The sequence below is a fragment of the Anser cygnoides genome, chromosome 10 (assembly GCF_040182565.1).
Source record: "Anser cygnoides isolate HZ-2024a breed goose chromosome 10, Taihu_goose_T2T_genome, whole genome shotgun sequence".
Classification (NCBI taxonomy): Eukaryota; Metazoa; Chordata; class Aves; order Anseriformes; family Anatidae; genus Anser; species Anser cygnoides.
In genome coordinates, this window is record NC_089882.1 from 9,915,122 (window position 1) to 9,936,926 (window position 21,805).

The 21,805-nt window shown below is 54.6% G+C and overlaps 1 protein-coding gene across 7 annotated transcripts in view; it reads left to right on the plus strand.

The window, feature by feature from the left end:
• The first annotated feature begins 667 nt into the window (after positions 1–667).
• The window catches only part of CADPS (calcium dependent secretion activator), a 203,506-nt gene continuing 182,368 nt past the window's right edge, over positions 668–21,805 (plus strand). For 6 of the 7 annotated variants that reach the window (XM_067003206.1, XM_067003209.1, XM_048069814.2 and 3 more), the window contains exon 1: positions 668–1,217. In XM_067003206.1, coding sequence (XP_066859307.1) covers positions 786–1,217 — 432 coding nt within the window. In that variant the 5' untranslated portion in view covers positions 668–785. The remainder of the gene's footprint in view (positions 1,218–21,805) is intronic. The other variant, XM_067003207.1, reaches the window with a different exon arrangement.

Here is a 21,805-nt window from a genome sequence, read left to right on the forward strand (position 1 = left end):
AACCTTGCCTTGTGCCCCACCACCAGGAATCCGTGCTTGCCCCCTCCGAAAAATGGAAAAAAAAGAAAAAAGTTTGTCAACACACCAAACAGGCGACAGTATTTTGACGTTTACAACAGCAGCACTATTAATTAAGCAGAAAGAAACCTTGCAAACAGCCACCCACCCACCGCAAATACACCACGTACACACGACCGAAGCCTCAATCCGATCTGGAAATACCCAAAAATCAGCACATCGAACACATATGGCGTCTTCACCGATTCATCACCAAAAATCAGCACGTTGAAGGCATCTTCCCTGATCGCCCCTCAGAGCAGGGCTCGTATCGCCACACACACACTGCTTGGTCTACGTATCCCCACAGACTCATTACACACGCACTCATTAGTGACTCAGGTGAAACATTTATTAGCGACAGTCAGGTTTTCAGCGGCGCCGAGGGTGCTCAGGGACACCGCTGTGTGGACACGGCCTCCCCCCCCCCTCCCCCGTCCCAACCCTCCTGAGGCGCCGGCCATGGCGGCGGCCCCCAGCGGGCATGCGCAGCGGGGCCGGGGGCGCGCCCGCTTCCCTCCGTGCAGCACCGCGGCCAGCGCCCGGCCGGGGGCGCGCGTTGGGCGGGGCCGCGCGGGGCGGGGCGAGGGCGGGGCGGCGCGGGGGCGCGCGCGGGCGCGGCGGCGAGCGGAGCCGGGCAGAGCCGAGCGGAGCCGAGCCCAGCCCAGCCCAGCCCAGGCAGCCCCAGCAGCGGCTCAGCCCCGGCCGAGCCCAGCCCGGCCGCCGCGATGCTGGACCCGTCTTCCAGCGAGGAGGAGTCGGAGGAGCTGGTGGAGGAGGAGAGCGGCAAGGAGGCGCTGGCGCCCGCCGCCGCCGCCCGGCTCTCGCCCAGCCGCCCCGGAGAGGGCCCCGGCCCCGGCCCCGGCGGTGGTGGTGGAGGTGGCGGCGGCGGAGGAGGAGGAGGAGGAGGAGGAGGAGGTGGAGGAGGAAGCAGCGGCAGCGGTGGGCTGCAGCCGGGCGGGCGAGCTGGCGGTGCGGCTCGGCCCGCCAGCCCCAGCCCCTCGGTGGCCAGCGAGAAGGAGAAGGACGAGCTGGAGCGGCTGCAGCGCGAGGAGGAGGAGAGGAAGAGGAAGCTGCAGCTCTACGTCTTCGTCATGCGCTGCATCGCCTACCCCTTCAACGCCAAGCAGCCCACCGACATGGCCCGCCGGCAGCAGAAGGTACCGCCGCTACCCCAGCACCTTCCCCCGGTGCCCCCGTGCCTGGCCCCGCTGCCCCATCCCCTTCCAGCACCCCGCCAACCTGCCCTCCTGCTCCCCTGCCATCTCCCCGCACTGCCCTCTCGCTCGCACACTCGCCCGCCCGCTCCCCAGCCTCTCCTCCTGCCCGGTCGCCCCTCGCCGGGCACCCCAAGGGCAGCCTGGGCGCAGGGCACCTTGGCCCCGCACCGCAGGGGTTGCAGCAGCAGCAGCAGCAGCCCTGTCCCGGTGCACGGCCCTGCCGTTGGCCTCGCTCCTCGCCGCGCTGCCGTCCAGGCGGAGCCGGTGCTGGCGTGGGGCATCGTCGCTCCCGGTTATGCAAGGTTGGCATTGGGGGAGTTTGGGATTTTGGCCGTCTGGAGGAGAGAGATGGGTTGCGTTGCTGGGAAGCAGCAGGCGTGCGCTCTGTCCTCCTGCTAAGGGAGTTTGCAACTTCACGCTCGCTGCAAAGTTCGCTTCGCCGGGAGTGCCAGCGCTGGCTTAGGGAGTTGCCGAGCCTCCTTCCAACTTCTCCCAAATGTTAGCGCGTGGCGAGCTCCCCCAGTTCCTCCGCAGAACGTGGCAGCGGCGCTTTGCCATGGAGCGGCTGACACGCTCCTCACTCTTCCTCCCAAATGCGTCACCAGGGCAGGGCAGCGAGCTGCTCCAGACGCGGGCTGGGGAGCAGCACCTCGCCGGGGTGCTGCGGCGATGCTGGGTCCGGCACTGGGCCGTCTGCCCTGCGCCAAGGCGTGAGCTGGTGGCCCGGAGCAGAAATCCAGTCCCTCCAGCACGGGGACGCAGGCACACGTCAGCCAAACACAGCCGACTCGCTCCCTGTGGCACTCAGAGTAGCTCCGTGGTGGGACGTAGCTCTCTGGGATGGCCGGCTGCTGTTTTCCCCTGGTTTTAGTTGAGTTCCGCAGATGGCGATTTTAGCCTTGGTACCATTTTTTGTTCACAAATGACCTTTATAAGCCAGGAAGGCTCCTGGATGTACTGCTGCAAACGGCATTCATTCAGTTCTGCTACACCCCGGGACTATTATTAGTCATTGCAACAGACGGAGGTAGGAAAGTGCATCAATTCTGCGCGCAGTTTAAAGGCAATGTAGGACAATCTGCTGTTGCTGGAAGGTTGAACAGTCTGCTTTTGTGTGAGCGAAGTTCATGACTGAGGGTTTGGATAGTTGTTTATTTTTTTTATATTGTTCACCTACAAACCTTTTCAGCAGACTGTGGATTTTCAAACTCATCTTGGCTTTTGTTCCCTCTCTAACTTCTTCGTGTTAGGAAAAGCTAATGGAATTTACATAATTCCTTGTTTTGAAGGAATTCAAGCAAACAAACAGAACAGAAGGGAGTTTTTCCAAAGGCGCAGGCAGCATCTGCGTGGTCTGGAGATGGGTGGCTGGGAAGAAGGGCAATTTATGGTCCGTGAAATCCAGGTACTACCCTGTGACAAAACAGGGAGGGAGGGGGACGAGAAAAGGAGGCAGCAAACTGCAGGTGAGACAAAGAAACGAGGAGTAATGAGAACACCGATAAACTGCCAGAAGTACTCGAGGGAATGGGGAAGTTACACAGGACCTGGGGAGAAAATAATCCCTTCTGTGTGAAATGAGTAATGTTGGGAAATATGCCTGGCTTGTTTATACAAATAGCTAAAATAGGTGTCTCTCGGGGCTTAGCGTCTCCCCACAAAGTTAGCAGTGAAATGGAATTTGGAAAGCTAAATTCAACCTGACAACGTGTCAAATTGAATTCACCCTTTTAAAGGTGAATTCACTGTGGGTTTTCTTCATCTGTATATTCCCATACTCAGTTGTCACAGAGGTTCCTGGGAGTAAATCCTTGCCCGTTTTCCTCAGCCTAGGCTCCTATTAAAGTCAATTAAAGCCCTGCCAGAGCTTGTTGTAGGACTGCACGTGACCACTGCTTTCCTCTCGGATCACTGTGGGAAAAACCCACCCCTCCTTTCCTTGCTTGTGGGAGACCCAAGTGTGATGCCTCTGGGTTTTGCACCCTCATGGGCACAGAGACGTTGTCACCAAGGCTCTGCTGGATTTAATAATCTTTATGGGAACTCCATGTATTGGTGCGTTTTCTGTGGTGATGGAAATACCAGATGCCTCAAGACTCATCAGGGTGGAGCAAATGCGTTTTGGTTCTCAGAGAGAACGTGTGAGAACGCAGAGCTTTGGTTGTGCCCTGGTGGGAGCTCTTGCCTCAGTTTCCCCCTGACAGGGGAGGTGATAAACCTGATGGGAGGGATGTGAGGCCTGAGGAGCACACCCTGCCAAGTCCGCTTCTGTAGCCTCGTTTGATTCTCTGCGATTGCCTCAGCAATGGAGAGGAGGGCGCAGGGTTGTGCCGCAGGTGCTGTGTGATGCGTGGTGGCTGGAGCAGGCAGCCTGCTGTTCCCCCGCGCTCATCAGTGCCTTGGGATGACGGGAGGTGTGCGCTCGGTGTAGGGTCACAGCAGAGAGATAATTGCGTGCCATCTGATGAGTTTTAACATATGTGAGAGTGAAGAGGAGAGGGGAAATGTGTGAATGGACAGCTTAGCTGGGGGTGCTGCACATGGGCACAATAGCACCGCACAGTCATGTCAAACTCTGTTTCAAATTTCAAGAACAATTCAAGCTCTTGCCGCTCAGAGCTGGTATTTTTCCTGATCCTGACACGCCAGAAATTTCAGAAGTGCAGTAAAAAGTGTTCTTTAGATCAGCACGTTCAAGCTTACACCTCTGCTACAGATTTACCGTGGTGTTTGGGTGGTAAGGCTTCACTTGAGTAACTGCACATCTGTGATGTCTACCTGTACGCTTTTTTATTTACATCTCACTCGCCTCGCTTCCTGAGGAAAAAGGCTTGTTAGATACCTGCCTCTGCTGTCTTACTTCCCTCCTGGATTTCTTTTTTTAAGCCACTTACGAATTCCGAGCACACTTGGCAGGCAGACAGTGGTCTGCAAGATGCCAGTCCCTGAGGCTGGGTGAAAGCAGGGAGATCGGCAAAGAAGTACCCCAGCAGGGAGGGTTTGGCAGCGGGCAGGCAGCCCTACCAGGCGCTGGAGAACCCGGGCACGGTCCCCATCGAGTGCAGGGCCCTGGAGGCCGCGGCCACCGAGGCTCTGGCATCGTGATGCGGATGATGAGGGAAGCGGGCCCGGTTGGCTCTGTGCGCTCAGAGCAATGTGGCCGAATACCACAGACGGTGCTTAGCTCGGTAACTGCATGCCTGGGATGGTTTTGGTCTTCTCTCTACTTCCAACAGGCCAGTACGAGCTAGAGTTGAGATGACGGACCGTGGTCTGCGTGTCTCCCTGCTTGAGCCCTGCTGTGTGAAGCCTGTGAGAGCAGAGCTGTGCCGGTGGCGCGGACAGGCCGGGCAACGCGCCTCTCTTTGTACCGAGGCAGACCCAGCGCCCCTTCCCACATCTTTATCTCTTTCTTCATGTGAAAGCCCCGCTGCCGGGCAGGCACGGGCTGTGCTGGATGCTGCTGGGGCAGGAGGGCTGTGAGGTGCCCCACAGGGGTGGGTGTCCGTGCCTTCCAGGTGGCATCACCCGAAAGATCGGCTCCAGGCTGTCAGCATCCCTGTGAGCATGTGTGTTGGGAACGGGGTGGTGTGGAGGACCAGCTAGGTGATGAAACCTGGAGAGCACGCTAGCTGTGGTCACCGCTGGTTTTCCAGCACCGCTTTCTGCCCCCTGGAAGGAGGGAGTGGGTCCCAGCAGGGTGACCGGGAGGGGAACATCCAGCTTCGCTGCGGGTTGCTGGAGCCAGTCCTGGGAGAAACAGCTTGGGATTTGGGCCCTTGTGTAAGCCTGCGGGGTGACGTCGGGTGCATTAGCAAAACCTGTGGTCAAATTCAGCAAAGGGCTTAAGCCTGTGCTTTGCTGAATGGTGATTGATTGAAGCACCATGCTTAATGCAGGGCAGGTGTGGGGGATCAGAAACTCTGTTAAATCAGTTACAATGCGTCTTGAAATATAACGTTTCTGCCATTTTGGCATGCGTGCAGATGCTACAACAGTTAGAAATGTAATAAAGCTAGCACAGCCTTCCAAATAGTCACGTGTTTCTTCACTACCCAGGGCTGAGCTGCTACTCTCAAACTATATTTCCACGAGTTCTCTCTTAAAACAACTGGCATGTTCTTCTGGGACTGACTGTGACTCAGGTGGCTTTGGGACTTGCTGGAGGACCTGTGATTTTATGGGCAAATTCTGCTTTCCTGGACCCAAGAAGCCCCTGGGGCTTTGTGTTTCTCAGCTTTTCAGGCCAGGAGAGGAAAGCAGGCGATGGGCTCATTTTTCTTCTGTTCCTTGGCTGCTCTCCAGTGCTGCTGAAGAAGGAGACGTGGGTCTAAAGCGCGAGCTGGACCCCACGCGTAGCTCGGTAGCTGCAGGAGAGCTCGCCACGATGCAGCGAGGTCACAATTAGCTCTGTGCCCACAGAAACCTGGCAGAGCAGCTGGGGCTGTCCCCAGTGCTCTGCTGGCTCAGTGTGGCCACAGCCACCAGCCGTGAGAGCTGGGTGTGTGGCTGGGCTCGGCGGGGGCCAGGCCTGGGGCAGAGCTGTGCTGGCCCTGCGGTGAGAACAAGCCCTTTGCTGCTGCCCAGGGAGCTTTTCCCCGGGGAAGGAAGTACGGCACATCCGAGATGCGGCGCGGAGGACAGAACATGAGCGTCGTGTTCAGGGAGTTGTCTGGAATCCACAGAAAATGGTTATTTTCAGTTAAAACACTTATCGTTTATTTTGCCAGTGCCTTATCTTAATTTAATTCCAGCAGATATTAAATATTTGTCATAGTTGGGCTATTTATATGCTTGCAGCTTATTGAATTGGGAAGCAGGTAATTAAATAGGCTGTAAGCTCGGTCCTCGGCTGTTGTAAAACTTTGCAGCTCCTGATCTGTACCAATGATTCAGTTATTGTGGGTGGCACCTCTCAGGCCGGAGATGTTATGAACTAGCAGTGGGGAAGACTCATCAGATCATGCAGATGCAACCTCTGCTAAAGCCTGTCGCTTGCAAGAAGTATTATTTATGGCCTCGCTTTGCGTAGTCTAGACGCTCTCCCCGAAGCACTTTGCCTTGTGCACAACTTCTAATTCCTCCTGATGAGTTATGAGTCACTCGCTCGCAGTTCACCTAAGCGGGAAGCGGTCAGCAAGTCATTTCCCTGTGTAATTTTTTGTTAGCTGAAGAAGTATTTAATTTGTTTTGCAGTGCGGTTTAGCAGTAGGAACCCAGCCATCGCAATGCTGGTCCATGCAATGTACACAAACCCCTGCTAGCTCCTGCCAGTGCTTTAGTCTGGGGGGGTACAGGGTAAACATCCCACTTAATTATGTAAACGTGATTAATATGCCAAGTCTGATCAATACAGTGTAATAATCAATACAGCTGTTTGTGGGTATGGGATGCTCAGGCTGCTTTGACTGCCTTTCCTTCTGGATTGGGTGGACATAATTCTTAAAACTGGGTGCAAGCGCAGTCTGTGGGCTTGATGTGTGTGCACTTCTTGTTTGAGAAGGTGCTTTTAGTGACAACATTTTGCATTATTTGCCTGTGATTCAGGCTGATAAACTGTTAGACCTTTTCTAGAACTTAAACACCTGAGTCAAAATGTCATGTAAATGTTTATTCAGCTTGGGGTAAGCTGCGCAGCGTTCAGGCATCATCGTTCAAAACCTGCCCGTCTCAGAGTAAGGGTGAGAGCCTGGACTTCAGGAGTGTGACGAATACGGGGACCCCTGCAGGAGGGCATCAGCTCAGGCAGTTGTGACCCATCATTACAGACTGCGCCTGAGCTGTGTAATTCGGCTGGCACACCCAGATGTTAGTGTCTGGTGGGGAAACTGAATGACACCTGGATTCAGTTGTGTTTGGGGATTATTGTTGCCTAGTCCAAAGGGTGTTGCTTTTTTATTTTTCTGCAGCGTTTATCTTATGGTACTGCGGTCTGCAGTAGTGAGACCCCTGTTTCCAGCTCCACTCCCTTTTCATGTGGGATTTACTCGATGATTTAGGGCAGGCATCTCCTGTCACTGGGTATGACCTGGATCTGGTCCTGTACAGGCATGGAGCAGAGCGACCCCATCCCTGCAAGCCCGTCCCGGGCTGTTTTCCTTCTGCCTGGGGGAGGATCTTGGGGCAGAACTTGGTTAAATTCTTGGCAGTAAAGAAGCAGCCTGCAAACCTAAGAAATGGCTTATTGAAATACACCCAGTCTCTGGCTGTCTGTACTGTTGCCTTGTGAACTGCATTAGTTTTGGCTGCTGTAGCTTCAGAATTTGATCCCAGGTGCACACTGGGCTGGAGAGGACGGCACTGGGAGCCTGCAGATTCTGAAAGCTGGTAGTAAGTGCAGATATTTATTTGGTTTGCAATCAACTAGGTGCATAAGGCGTGCTGGCTCCTGTAGGAATCTCCCTTCCCCAGGGAATTTTCCATTGTGCAAGTCCAGGTGATGCTAGTCTGGCACCGGAGAGCACGGGTCAGAGGGAATATTAGCTGGTGCTCGCTAGTGTGAGATGCAACGCTCTGCGTGCACTGAATGCGACTTTCTGCAAGTGTCCTCGCTGTTCCTTCTGCCCCCATCTCATGTCCAGCCAGCCCGCAGCTTTGCTTGGAAGCAAGCTCCCCTCCCAGGGAGGCCAAAGACATTTTGGTTGCCTCTGTGCTATGGAGAGGTGCGCAGGCAGGAGGGTTTGCTGCTCTCGCAGCTGGGTACCAGAGGGTTTAGGCGCTGGGAGGTGACATGGGCATCACACGCGGTGAAAAAGGACCAAAAGAGAAATTTCTCTAAGATGCTAAATGTCCTTTCCTGGTACAGCAAGAGGGCACAAATGGTTTGCGTGTTGCAAGCGTGGAGCTCGCGTTTATTGTCTAGACCTCGAGCTTTACCTTCCATCTTAGCTGACTGCTCCCACCCTTGTAATCAGAGATTACAGACTCATCGCTGCCTCGGAAGGAAGCTAATGGGGTGACGCAGCAGGAGCCAGCTGCCTCGCTACCTGCACGGTGACGATGCAAGGATGAAGGAAGGACACGGCGAGCGCTGCTCCAGCCACGGGCCGGGCTGCGTGACCCGCCGGCGGCGTCTGCTCCGTGGCACTAAAGGCAGCGCTGAGCCCCCAGCACCGCAGCCCACCCACCCTTTGCCAGCAAGACCCCCGGGCAGGGGCCATCTGCTGCTGTTATCTGGGGACGTGCGGCTGTCGGAGCTGCAAGGGCTCGCTTTGGTGCTCAGCCAAGACCTAGCTGGAGTTAGGACTGCGGGGACTTCGTGTTCGTGAGGCACTCGTGTGGGAATCGACGCCTGAGCTCTGTGGGAAGGAGAGGGGAGCTGGGGAGGGCTGGGATGTGGCAGCCTGCCTCCCCCCTCCCTGCCACGGGGCAGGCTTCAGCCCTGGGCGCTCGGGTCTGGGAGCGGTGGAGGTGGCCTGGGACGGAGTGGGGCTCCGATGTTAGAGGGGCTGTGAAATAATCTGGGGTCACAACTGTGTTTGCGCTCCTGAATTGTCCTTTTCTGCCTCCAGCAGTCTCCAGAGAGAGAAGGAGAGGATCACACACCTCTCCCCTCCCCCAGGCTGAACTGCTGTCCTACAAACACCCAGATCGATCGTGTACTCATGGTTTACATTGGCCAGGGTTCTTCCCGGCACTGTGTCTGTGCGTTGGCAGGTTCCCTGGCCTTCAGCGCTGCCTTCTGCCCTTAGAGGTGTTGGTCACGATGCTGCAAGGAGGCTGCTGCTGCCTTCAGTGGGGCTCTCGTGGGGTGCTCCCTCTTCCCCAGCACGGGGTGTCCCCAGCACCCCACACCGCATGTGGGGCAGGCTGGGCGCATCGGTGCTTTTGCTCCAGCCCAGCTCTCCTTGGGTGCTGGAGGGCAGCGTGCTCAGGACATTTCTCTCTCCGTGCATCAGGGGCAGCTGCTGCCCGGACTCTGGAGGCTTGCAGGTTGCTGGCTGGCATAAAATGGATGGTCTTTTCTAAGGCTGTTTTGCATCTCTGCTGCTGAACTTTTCTTCGGAGTTCCTCAAGCCCAGACCTCCAGAGCCCCCGCTGCAAAGCTCGCACTCGGTGCTTGTTTCACACAGAGATGTGTGATAGAAATTCCTTCTGTAATCACATTTCCCCGTAAACTCTCTTCTCTCTGAGTGTCTCGCACCAGAATATTCCTGTCTGTGCAGAAGTCACCCCAAATGTGAATCAGACCCTGCTGAGTGGGACAGTCTTCCCACCACCTATTTTTAGTGCGTGCAATTACCCTCCCTGCTTCTCGGAACTCTAATTGCCTTTTTATTGCTGTGGAGCAGCGTGTTAAAGGTTCCTGCATTCTCGTGCCTTGTTTTCTCATTAGCTCTATTTATTCCTCCTTTGGCTCCCTTCCTCAACCTCATCACATTTAGCATCTTCTCCTTGCCTTCGGGGCCTCGTGCAGCTCTGCCACTTCTCCCTTGTTCCCCCGTGTCCTTTCTCGTGCTGCCGCTCCAGATGCTCCGTGCTCCCGGCCTCTCTCCGGCACGCCATCGGGGCTGTCTCCTGGAAGGGGCCCTGTGCACGACACAAACCCTTGCCAGCCTCCCCTGGCTGCTGTGGGACGTCCCTAACATTTCTCCCCCAAAAAGGCCGCGACGGGGTGGGCTTTGTGCTTGTGCAGCACGGGGCACGCCGCGTTGGGTAACAGGGAGCAGGCAGCGGCCTGGCTCTGTCTCGTGTGGTCTGCGAGTGCAAAGTCCTTTCCAACGTTATTTGCTTTATGTTTCAGCCTTGTCGTGTGGCATTTCCATAGCTTGAATTAATTTAATTATCCCCTGAGGTGCTTGCTTGCTCACAGTTGTCCGGGACTTTATTGCCCTCCTCTTGTGTATCGAGGAGCCCACACAACTCTGAATCATCAGTAAATGTGATCGCGGTGTTTGATGTTTGCTCTTCCAAGTCCCTGATACATACAATAAATGAAACCGGCCTTAATACCAATCTGTGCCTGCCCGGTAGGTACCCGTTTTGTTCCTAAACGCTTCCTAGCTGCGTTCAGCCCAGCTGCTCCATCCTAATAGCATTCATATTGACTAGAGAGATTAATATTTCATACGGCATTGTATCACAAGCTCTCGCAGCCTATAGGTACTTCATGTCCAGCACATCTATTAAGCACGATGCCAGCTCGGCGAAGGCTCGGTGGCTGGGCTCGAGTCACCAGCCTGCAACTCCCTCCGGCTCGGCAGGGATGAGGACCCTCGCTGCAGCCCCTGCACAGCACCCCTGAGGTGCCCGGCTGGCAGTGTTTGGCACCAGTTGGACACCAGCACAGGTGATGACACAACTGGGAACGCACCGGGCTGGCTGTACCACGGGCTCCAACAGCCCCTGTACCACTTAGCTGTGTCTGCAGGGTTTCGAGAGGGTTATCTGTATTTCTTGGGGTGGGAGGAGCTGTGAACCTTGCAATAACAGGCTGATGGGTCCGGTCCTAGCGCCTGTGATCCTGTGGATCACAGATAGGGAGCCGTGCAGCTCGGGTGCTGGCTGGGGACCTGCATTTGGGCTTGGTGACAGGTTCTGCGCCCTGCCAGCTCCTTCACAAGCCTGCACGGTTCTCTGGATCTTTCTCAGGCTGCCGTCAATAAAAAGGTGGTGAAAACGTTTTTCTCCTGTGTCGAGTGCTGGAAGATGGTGAGGGCTTATGAGCTGCTGTGTTAATTGTTTAGTGCAGGGTGTGTGGGTCACCGGGAGCGCCAGGACTGGGCCCAGAGCTGTGGTTCAGGCTCTGAACATCCGTGGGCTGCCCCTCCTGTGTCTGTCTGTCCTGTGTCTGTCCTCCCAGCAGCCTCCACCGCTGCTTGTTACGAAGGCAGTTAATAGTCCTGCATAATTCATGCCGACAAGTTGTACACACTTGATGATAAAAAGAAGCCAATGTTTAATTTACACACGTGGGGCTTCGTATAGACCTTGCAGCTACGCGAGCCGCGGCTGAGATGAAAGGCAGCGGGAGGGGAGATGGCGGCGAGGTGCGAAGGACAGGTCCTGGTGCCCCGGTCCCTCAACTTGGGGGTGCTGTGTGTGTCCTCGGGGGTGACATCCAAGGGTCCTGAGCTGTCCCGCGCACCCCTCCCTGCTCCCAGCCAGCCTCCGGAGCACCCAGCCTGCTTTTGCATCGCCGGGAGGCTGCGAAGCGAGGCTCCTGCTCCGAAAGGTGCTTTAAACCCGTGTGAGCAGGAGGAGAGCAAGAGCCCATCAGCTGAGGCCCAGTGGCCAGCCCGAAGCAGATGGCTTGCTATTTCTGTGTCCTTTGGTTTTATTACTGCGGGTCTGGGGGGGAGTTACAGCTGCTCCAGTAGTGTGGCAAATCATCTCCATTTGTCTTGTGCCGTTATGCCTCGGTGATGTCAGATGGTCTCCTTACATTTTGTATACGTTCAGACTAAGCAAATCGCAGTGTTTTTTCCATGAAAATTTAATGATGAAAGATGACACTCTAAGTGATTTTTTTCTGCTTTAACCAATTGTTTCATTTGCTGCATAACCCTCGCGCTAATGGTCATAATCTTTCCTTGCTCTGGCTCAGGAGAACAGATGTGGCTTTTGGATTATTTTTTATTTTTTACCTAGGCAGAATCTCCTTTTATTTATTTTTTCACAGCTCCGATGACTCGCATTGCAATGCTGTGACCTATATCCAAGGTGAAACTTGCAATAAATACTTGCTTGGGGAAGGGAGGCACGGCCGGGGTTTTGAGAAGATCGGGGCCTGTCAGACAGCAACGCACGTTGCAATTAGATGTCAAAATGCAAATCACTCGGACTTCAGAGCCTGTCAAGGTGAGGCTAGAGGGGACTTCAATCCAGTCTGAGATTAAGCTGAAATCCTTTGGGTGCTTTAATTATTCCCAGTCAATTAAGCTGCTAGGGGTTGCGTGGTGGCTAGTCAAAGTTGTACAGGAAAGCCTTCCGATGTTTATTTCGTGTGTTCAAAGCCTTGCAGCACTTGTCCCCGTGTAGAACCTGTTCGTGCTGAGGGCTCTCACCCCTCAAACAGAAAAGAGACTCGGAGACTTGCAGCTGCAGTGACGGCTCCCCAGGTGGCTGAGCATCACTAAATAGTGGGACTGAGGGTTTTCCCACTGCCCCTCGTGCCCTTGGGAGGCAGAGCCCAGAGCCAGAGCACAGCTCGCTGAAAAAGGAAGGAGAACGTCAGTCCCGAGACGTGGGGAGCTGCAGGGAGGAATCGCTCGTGCGGAGTGGGTTTGTTCTTCGGAAGCTGCTCTTCCCTTTGGCTTTGGAAGGTCGAATGAAAGAGCTCAAGTGGTGGGAAGGCTGTGAAATGTTTCCTCACCCTCTGCTCGTGGAGCTAAGCTACAGTTTTAGAAAACGTAAGGTAGAGGAAAGATGGTATTTCCGCTCTTTGGTCTTTCTCCGTTTCATGTGTCTGCTGCTCAGCAAACATTAATGAAAAAGTTGGGGGTGTGAACCAGTAAAAAAAAAAAAAAACCGACACAACAACTCTTCTTTGTTGAAACCATGTGTACAAGGTCATAGCTGTTTATGTAGCAAATCTCACAGGACTTGAAAAATGTCCTTGGTGTCGTCCTGTGCAATTTGTCAATGGTGTTTGTGGAGTCGCAGCACTGCTTTGCACCAGGGATGGCAAGCATACGCTGTGATCATACATCATGCCTCTTTTTCTTCCCCAGCATGGATGACTAAGATTTGTAGATACGAGGCTCACAAGCTGAAAGAAAAAATAGCAAAAATGTGAATTACGCAGCTATTTTCATAGCAGAACACTTAATTAGGGTCGTGCATGGACTCAGCGCTGCGATAAGCGCTGTACATCCGCGTTCCCTGGAGGGTGCTCAGCACCCCATATCATCCTGCCCTGAGGTCAGGGTGTCACCGTGGGGCTGGCATCGCAGCTGCTGAAGTGCAGGAGCAAGCTGGGGAGGGAAGGGCTGCAGGCAGGGAGGCAGAGCGAGGGCCAACCTTGTGCATCACGCGGGCTGCTGCTGAATCACTGTTTACGCCGGTTCTGTACCTGCTGACTGGATGCATGAAAATAGGATACTTCTATTTATAGTCCTTACCTTGTGCATTCATGCACACACACACACACACCGAAATTAGGCTTTCTGTGATGGGAGTAGTTCCTTGTCTGCATGGGGGAAGTATTCCAGAGCCGTGGCACAGTCTTTGCACTTGTGAGCATCGCCTGGGCGAGGAGCGTGGTGAGGAGCCGGGTGCGGGCGTAAAGCCGCGCGGAGCTGAGGGCCTGAATGCCCCCAGCCCGGCAGCAATCCTGCCCCTGCTGCACCAGAATCGCAGCTGCCAGGCTTTATTCCGTGTCCTGCTGCCTTCCTTTGCCTTCCCCTTCAGAGCCGACGTGTTACCCAGGCGTGACCTGAGCAGCCGCTGCGGCAGGACCGCGGTGCCTCATAGCTCTGCTTTGGTGCCGGCAGCTCGGGCTCGCCTGCCATCGCCCTCGTCTGTCTCGTTGCGCATCGACGCTGGTAGAGCTGTGTCGAGCAATATCAGCGAAGGAATAGGTCCTGAGGTGAAGCCAGCACCTTTGTTTTGGCAGGAGCCGTGTGTTGGCTGTTGCCCACTGCTGCAGCTGATGGTGCTGTGAAAGCAGGCGCTGCTTCTGCCTAGGGGCTGGGGTGCTCCTGCCCTGTGTTATACAAATGTGTTCAGTCTCACTGCTCCTTGGAGGCTGTTTCACCTTCCTCGGCTCGTTGGTGTTAAATTCCTGTGCAGACCTGGTCAGATTTATACCATTTGGATGGGCTGTCCGCGTGAAGGAACAACGCGCGCGGCCTTTCATCCCCGGCTCTGCTGATGCTCTCCGGGGTAGCAGCGCGCATGCAGCAGAAAGGAGGAAAATGCTTGTGGAGGGCTTGGGGTGCCTCCAGGTAAGAAGTCCTTGGGGTCAGAAGCCCTCAGAGAGAGGGAAGCAAGGCAGAAATGGTTGCGAAGCCCGTGCTGTGAACGCGTGGGTCTGTGTCTTACGGGACCCTGGAGGAGCGGTCTGTGGAGCCTCAATTTCTGGGCAGTCTCGTGGCTGAGCTGCCGGCCCCCAAGCAGACCTGCAGCTGTCCTGCTTCCCTCGCCTCACAGCTCCCCTTCACGGTAACTTCTATCCCCTTGCCTCACCCAGCCTGCTTCCCGAATAACCATCAACCCTGCTGTAAGAGTTCGGGCTGGCCAGAGAGAACGACTTAGTCATCCTGGTGCTCGTTCTGGCCAAGCGATGCCTGATGTCTTCTGGCTTCCTTTGCTGCCCTTTGCCACCATGGCACACTGGCACATCCAGGTGAGCGCTGCGTCCTTGTGAAAGCCTCGCGAGGCGAGCTTCTCCCTTTGCCCTCCCCACAGGGATATCTCGAAGGAGACAGTCCTGGCCTCCCTGCAGGATATGGTTTCCTGCCACGGGCGCTGCGTGGAGCCGTGCTCATTCATCCCTCGCAGCTCGCGTGGCGCCGGCTCTTTCCTCGCATCATCCAGGGCATGCAGAAAGCCTGCCGGATTGTTTTGAAACTTCACAGCAGGAAAGAGCTTTGTTTCTCGTACGCTGTCGGGTTCGCCAGCGCAGCCCGTGAGCTGCGCACCGGCAGCACACACGTGGGTCTGAACGCAGCAGCTTCGCACGGGCTGGTTTTCCTGAGCCGAGGGCTGCCCTGCAGGGGGGGCACGGGCTGGAAAATGGTGAGGTGCCTGTGGGTAGAGCAGGAATGGGGAGAAGGGCACTGGGGGAGCCATGGAGGGGTGGGAGTGTTGAGGGATGAGCCCTACTCACTCTGCTTTGCCTGTTGGCGGAGATGGGGATGGTGAGGGACTGGCACATCCCATGGATGGGGAAGGCACTGGGGAGCGGTGTCTTGGCCCCGGTGCTCCTGTGCCACGATGCTGGCATGGAAGGACGTGGGTTGGGAAGGGGAGGCTGCTGTGGTCTTGGCCTTGCAGTAAACCCATCACTCAAGGCACGATGCTGGTGAGCGAGCCCCTCTGGTTTGGTTTGGGAAAGGGCCCTGAGCTTCTGCCGAGGCTGCCCACGAGCTCAGCATCAGCGCTGGGCTCTCCTCTCCGGAGAGCCCTTGTGCCATGTTGTCCTTGTGGGTTTGGGGGTTTGGCTTTTATCTCGGAGAGAAACCGATTGGGAAGGGAAGTGTTCTTCAGTCCACGCTGAAAACAGCACCATAATTGTCTGCCCTCCTTTCTCAGAGAGCACCAGTGATATTATTAATGCCTCCTTGGAGGAACAGGCTTAGAGGGCTGTTACCAAGTTTGTATTAAAAAGCCCATCTGCTAGGTGGGTTTCCCGAAGCCTTTTAGAGATGGATTCACAGTACCTGTATGTATCGGGGGAAGAAATGCTGAAAGTTTTGGCACTTCGTGTCCTTATTTTCTGGACCCCGAACTGAGACGGAGATCTTTTCCCTCGAAGGCTATTTAAAGCCAAGCGTCGTGAGGCTGCGTGCGGGGAGCCCCGGGTGCCTAGCTCTGAAGCTTCTCTTGCCAGGGTGATCTGGAGATGGGCGAATTCGAAGGGTGCTGAAATCGGTTGCTTTGAGCTTCAGAGAAGCAGTATTCGATGGTGTTTGGTATGGTGCGGACAGCTTCCCAGGCGCTACCTTACACGGCTTGTGTGGGGTATTTTTCCACCGCCGATGCTCTTGGTGGCTCTGCTTGGCTTCCAGCCATCCTCTTATTTAAGGCCCAGGGACCAAGGCAGGTGGCAGAGGCCGGGCACAACCCGTATGGGGAACGTGCTGCAGACACCTGCACGGAGAGCTCGCAGGTCAATACCCAGTTAGAGCAGATCCATGCGCCTGGCCTGCCTCCTCCCTGCCTCCTGTCTGTATCCAGCGAGCCAGCAGCAGCGATAGTTAATTACTCTTCTGGGCTGAGTGCGGGATTACAGTCCGTTCGGTCAATACTAATTGTTTTATAGAAATATGAAGTACCACTTTCCCTTCCCTCCGAGGACTTTGGAGATGCAATGTGGGCTTTAATGATAGCGTTTGCCCTTCTGTCCGGTGTGAGCAGGAAAAAGCGATCTCCTGTTAGAGCGGGCACTTGGGGTCACCTTCTGGAGAGCCGTGAGTGCTCTGCCCTGCTTCTGAGGGCTGCTCCTGCACCTCTCCAGCACAGCTCTTTCCTTTTCCTTCTTTCCAACCTCTGGTTTAATAAATACATTGCACAAAAGACTGAGTAAACGAAGGTGATGTATGTGGGCATCTCCCGGCAGTTCACACAGCAGCACGTGAGGATATCACGTAAGAAAAGTCCCCTTTTGATGCGTGAAGGGTCAGCCCCTGGCATTCAGAGGTCTCTCTGCTTGCTTGAGCCAGCCGCAGTGGTCGCTTGCAAGGTGGGTGTCCACTGGTGATGTCCCTTTGTGGGGGGATTTATAATTTTGCCTCGGTTTGTTGTTCTGGAATAAACGCCAGATAAAACCACATTTGTTTATAATTAAAGGTAAATTAAAACATGCCCCGAGTGTGCTCAGGTGGAGGTTACACGGAGCGTTTGTCATGACGAATGTTTTGGGGCTGTGTTGCGGCTCTCGTTGCCTCGCTGGAGGTTTTGCTGCTAGCTTTGGTCATTAGCAGCCCTGCGCAGAGCAGGATGGGCTCCCGGGTGAATACCTGAGGTCTGGGGAGCGCTGTTGTTGAAACATTAAAGCAGGGAAGGTGTTGGTACCCAGCTGGGGAAGGCGCTGCCGCTGGGATGCTCTAGCCCCGACTCTGCTTTGCTCACCCCCAGCTTCCCGCAGAAGCCTCAGAAAGGAGACACGGGTGGTGCACGTCCTTGTGCGTCCAGGCTTTGTCCTCTCAGCAGGCGTTGCACACCTCCAAGGAAAGAAACAGTCACGGTGTTTATTACGTGGCCATCGATGCAAGCCGTGCGCTGGGAGACAGCGCGGCTTTTCTCTGTAGGAGGGGTCTTTGCATCTCCCAGGATTTACAAACCACTTACTCCAGCGTGGTCTGAGCTCTCCCTTCATCCCATGAAGATACAGGGGGGACGTAGCCTTTTAGACTTGATCCCTACCCTCAGTACATTACCCATTTCGAGGGCTGGATGTTTCTGGCTGCTTAGCGAGCCGAGATGTGCTGTTTGGTTGGAGTTCTCGTACCAGGGCTTCCCGTCCCAGCCGAGCCCTCCCTGACTCCTGTGCTATTTCTCTCTGCGAGCGTTCGGCAGGGTGATGTACTGCTGCTGTCACCTGCAGAAGATCCTGTTCCCTGACCTTAAAATGCATCCCAGCTTCAAACCTGCTCGGTCAGGGACTCGGAGAAGCCTTGCGCTCGTGTCCTTTCCATCGTGTCACCCAGCCTCGTTGAAGGCTGCATGTAAATTGGTCGCTGGAAACGGTTTTCTGATCTCAGCCGCAAATCTGATTATGGTTACTTTAGGGAATGGAAGCATGAGAAGCCAGGTCATTGCTTTAAATTTTAGCATTAAAGGTCAAGTTCCGCTGATTTTTAATCCTTTGACAGCAGCAGCAGCCTCCCATCTCGTGCTCCCGCGTGTGTCTCCACCAAGAAGCAGGCAGGAGCCAGCGGATCTGACATCGGCAAGGCTGGGTTTTGCCTCTGGGATTTTTTTGGGGGGAAAAAAAGAGGGAGGGCAGCCTCAGCCCCCCCACAAAGACTCGTGTGGGGCAGTGCGGATCCATGCCGTGGGGCTGGGCTCCCCCCGCACTGTGCGTACGCCGCTGGCGAGACGTGCGGCGAGGAGCTGGCATCACAGCCATCCCCCGTGTTCCTCGATCTTGGCACCAGCTGCGGATTCCGCTGTCAGTATTTTGGGGCTATTTCCTTCAGCTCCTTATTAAAATGCATGTGTTTTTCCTCATTTAAAATGATCATCTGTATCAAAAAGCTAATGATCACAATACCTGGCTTACTTTTCCTCAACAAAGATGACAGCAGTGATATAAATCATTATGTTGCTGATTGTAAAATTGCTACCTTCAGGCACATCTTTATTTTAGGGTTGGATTTTTTGGCTGGCACAATTTACGAGAGAGAGACAGTTGGAAATTTCCTCCTTTAATAAGTAGTTTTCATAGCTCTCAAGTTTCTTTATCAAGTCAAGCTGCTTTGGCTGCCAGGCTGGAAAGAGCAGAAGATTAAAGTGCTTTTTATTTTTTGAAGATACGCAGCCGTGCCTACAAGAGTATTGTGGCTTTCCTGAGGTAAGATCAAGTCACAAAGATTTCCTGGTGGGCTTTTGCCATCGCTCGGCTCCTGTGGTCCTTGCTGCGGCAGACAATGTTTTTGTCCTCAGGACTCTTTGCTTGGCCGGTGCAAGGCATAAGGCACCTTTCTGCAGCGCTGCCTGGGGCTGGGGACCCTCCTTGCACCGAGGCGCAGAGCTCCAGCGGGGCTGGCACTGCTGAGGGTTTGGAGCTACCAGGATTTTAATTTCCAGTTTTCAGAATGAAATCCCCGTGGGATTATAATGTAGCGTCACATGAAAACACGAAGGATTGGTTTATTTTTTTTTTTCCCTTCACCTATGTGGGGAGACATAAATGCCTGTCTAGGAAAATCGGCAGCTGCAGGGAGTACCCGAAATGCCACCATCTGCACACCTCCCAGCCGGCCGAGCTCTGCGCTCAGTGAATGACGCCAGCAGGCTCTATCAAGGGTATGGCTTGTATTTAATTCTGCGTTACAATCCCTTTAATCTAGGATTATATCCAGTTGTTTTCTTCATGCGGGATGCAGGCTGTCAGATAAAAGCAAAAGCAGCTGGGAGGAGAGAAATGTCTTTGAACAGCGGCTGAAAAACCTCGAGCATCTGCAGATGCGTTTGGCAGAGGCACGAACCCGTCTCGCAGAAATGTCCAGGCAGGTGCACGGGGGCTGCCCGGACCCTCCAGCTCTGACGGATGGAGACCCCGGGAAGGCAACCGGTTGCAGATGAAATGGTAATTGCTTTCCCCTCGCTGAATGAAATCTTCTCTGAGGCGATTACGCAGATTAAAGCTTCCCACTGAAATGTACCAGAATAAATACAGTCTGTGCCTCTCGCGGGGACTGCTGCAGCGCAGCGCCCGGCTGCAGCGTGGCCTCGGTCGGAGAAGTGGTGCTGGCTGCACGCCGCGGCTGACCTTGTGATATCAGCCAATGTCACAACATCGTCACCAGGCTACAGGTCTGCTGGGCAGTTCGCAATATGTCACAGGACCGGGAATGCAAAATAATTCAGTATTGGACAGCGTTTTCCCATGTGCTGGGCTTTTTAAAAGCAGGAACATCTGCAGCACGAGCTCACCGTGGCACTGGCTTCCTGCCTGCCCAAGGAGCGTGCTGGCAGGGCAGCCCCTTGCAAGGCAGTGAAGTTGTCGGCTCGCTTGGAGCAGGAGCTCTGCTCGGACACCTGGAGAAGGAAGCAGTTTTGGAGCCGAGAGCGTGCCCTGAGCTGCCCTGATGTGGCTGGCCTGGGGTCCAGAGTAGGAGCCCTACAAAAGCAGGGCTGGAGGGAGCAGCAGCTGCCTGATCATCGTCCTCAGCACAGGACTGGGGGGCACCCAGGTTACTCCCGGCTTCTTTGCTCTAATGGACATCTTTAATTTCTTGTTGTGGACATGGGGAATACATTATTCTCTTCTTTACAGCAGATTTCCCTGTTCTTGGAGGACTTCTGGGGGTGTTCTCAGGCTCCCCCATCTTCTACAGCTTCCCAGCCCTTCCCAGTGCCCACATTTCTCGTGCTGCTCCCGCTCCCCATCCCAGAGCCCCTTCCCTGCCCCGGGGCGGGCAGCGGCCCCTCTGCCTGCTCCCCTGTCTACCCATCTATCTGATGCTTCTGCTTTTTAGTTTTTTCCCCCTTACGACACAGCACAGCTGCGTTTGGTTGTGTTCAGCTTGTATTCCCCCCTCCTGACAGCTGAGTAACGCTGTGCAAATGACTTAATGCATCCCCAGCTACGCGCTCCGAGTGTGAAGTTAAACCATTACCCTTACTAATGGGGAGTTTGCGCCAACCCGATAATTGGTACTAGATGCCACTCTGACCGAGGTACGAGGGAGAATTTGCCATGCCTACACGCAGTCATTTTCCTTGCTTATCACAGCATGATTTAACTACCTGGCGCTGTTAATGGGGTTTGATTGGGTTGTGGGCTCTGTAATTCCACATGCTGCGTGTGCGTGGCAGCCGCATAACACAAATAAAAATCTCTGAAGTGCAGAAGTCGTGCGCGTGAGAGTCACAGAGAGCCTTTTCCACTCTAATTAGCTCCTTTCTAGGAGGAGAGAGAGGGGAAAAAAAAAAGGCAGTAAAAAAGGCAGCCGGGTTAAGTGTGTAGTAAAAGATATTGCGCAGTGGGCGAGGACAGTGCTTGTGCAGGGGCTGCGTGATGCTGGGCTCCCACAGACTTTACTGGGAAATTACCTGAGCTATGAGCACCCTGGGGCATGAGCTGGTGGGGTGTTGTGGTTGGGGGGCTTGCTTTTTGGTCATTGAAGCTGTGACAGTCCCGTTATCGACAGCAAAATCAAACGGTTTCAAGGAGCAAACCCGAGAGCTGGCCTAGGAGGAGGCAGGGGTGTTGGAAAGGGAGGGAGCTGCAGGGAGCATTCGGTGGTGCTTTGCGTCGTGCAAGTGGTCTCCGCGCTGTCTCCTAGTACCAAATGAATTGGGATTGAGAAAGTTTTTCTAGCCCAGGGCTCCTGAGATTGATGAAAGGTCTGCTGCTTTGTCTGAGCTGAGGCAGAGCTGCATGCAGTCAGCTCCGCCAGCTGCTGAAGTGACGTGATGCTGTTTCACCTGTTTTTCCTCCAGCCTGAATTTCGAAGGCACAGGTAGCAGGATGAAATGATCTGCTGCTGTCTGATGAGAAATGAGTGCTGGGGGTGGTGAGGAGATGCTCGCAGCTGGCAGGGGCCTGCTGCAGGACCTGGTATTTGCTGCAAATTGCACGGGCCGAGGACGTGCCAGCGACTCGCCTCGTGTGGCACACCCGATAAACAGCCACGGCAGGCTCAACACCCGCTTGCTGAACTCTTTTTAAGAAAATAACTTTGACACCTGGTTTATCCACTCTTGTAGGACTGTTGTTTTGTACCTGGCTCTTTCTGCAAAGAATGAAGGCTGTGTTTATATCTTAGGGCTGAATTTTATCTAGGCTTTTGCACGCCCCAAATTATTCCTCTGATAAAGGCACCATCTGCAGAAAGCTGACAAGTGAACTTTTTTATGAGACCAGCCTGGTGAGGTTTAAGAAGATGGAGAGGCTGGCAGCGTGTGTCAGAGAAAGGCAGTGCTGCATGAAGAGCAGCCTGTTCTTTAAGGATGCTTGAAATCTACAGAAGCCCATGGCTGTGAGGAGTCTAGCCCTGGAGAAGGAAATGTTTTCACTGCAGAGCTGGGAAGTCACCCTGTGTTGTATCTGAAGGATAGAAAATTCTCCCTGACGCTGATCACGATCAGCTGATGCCCCAAAACGTGTGACGTGGAGAAGGTGCTGTAGCTGCCCACGCTGCTTTCGTGCATGCCGGCCAGTCTTGGTGTCCATCCCCAGTCTGTGTGCAGTG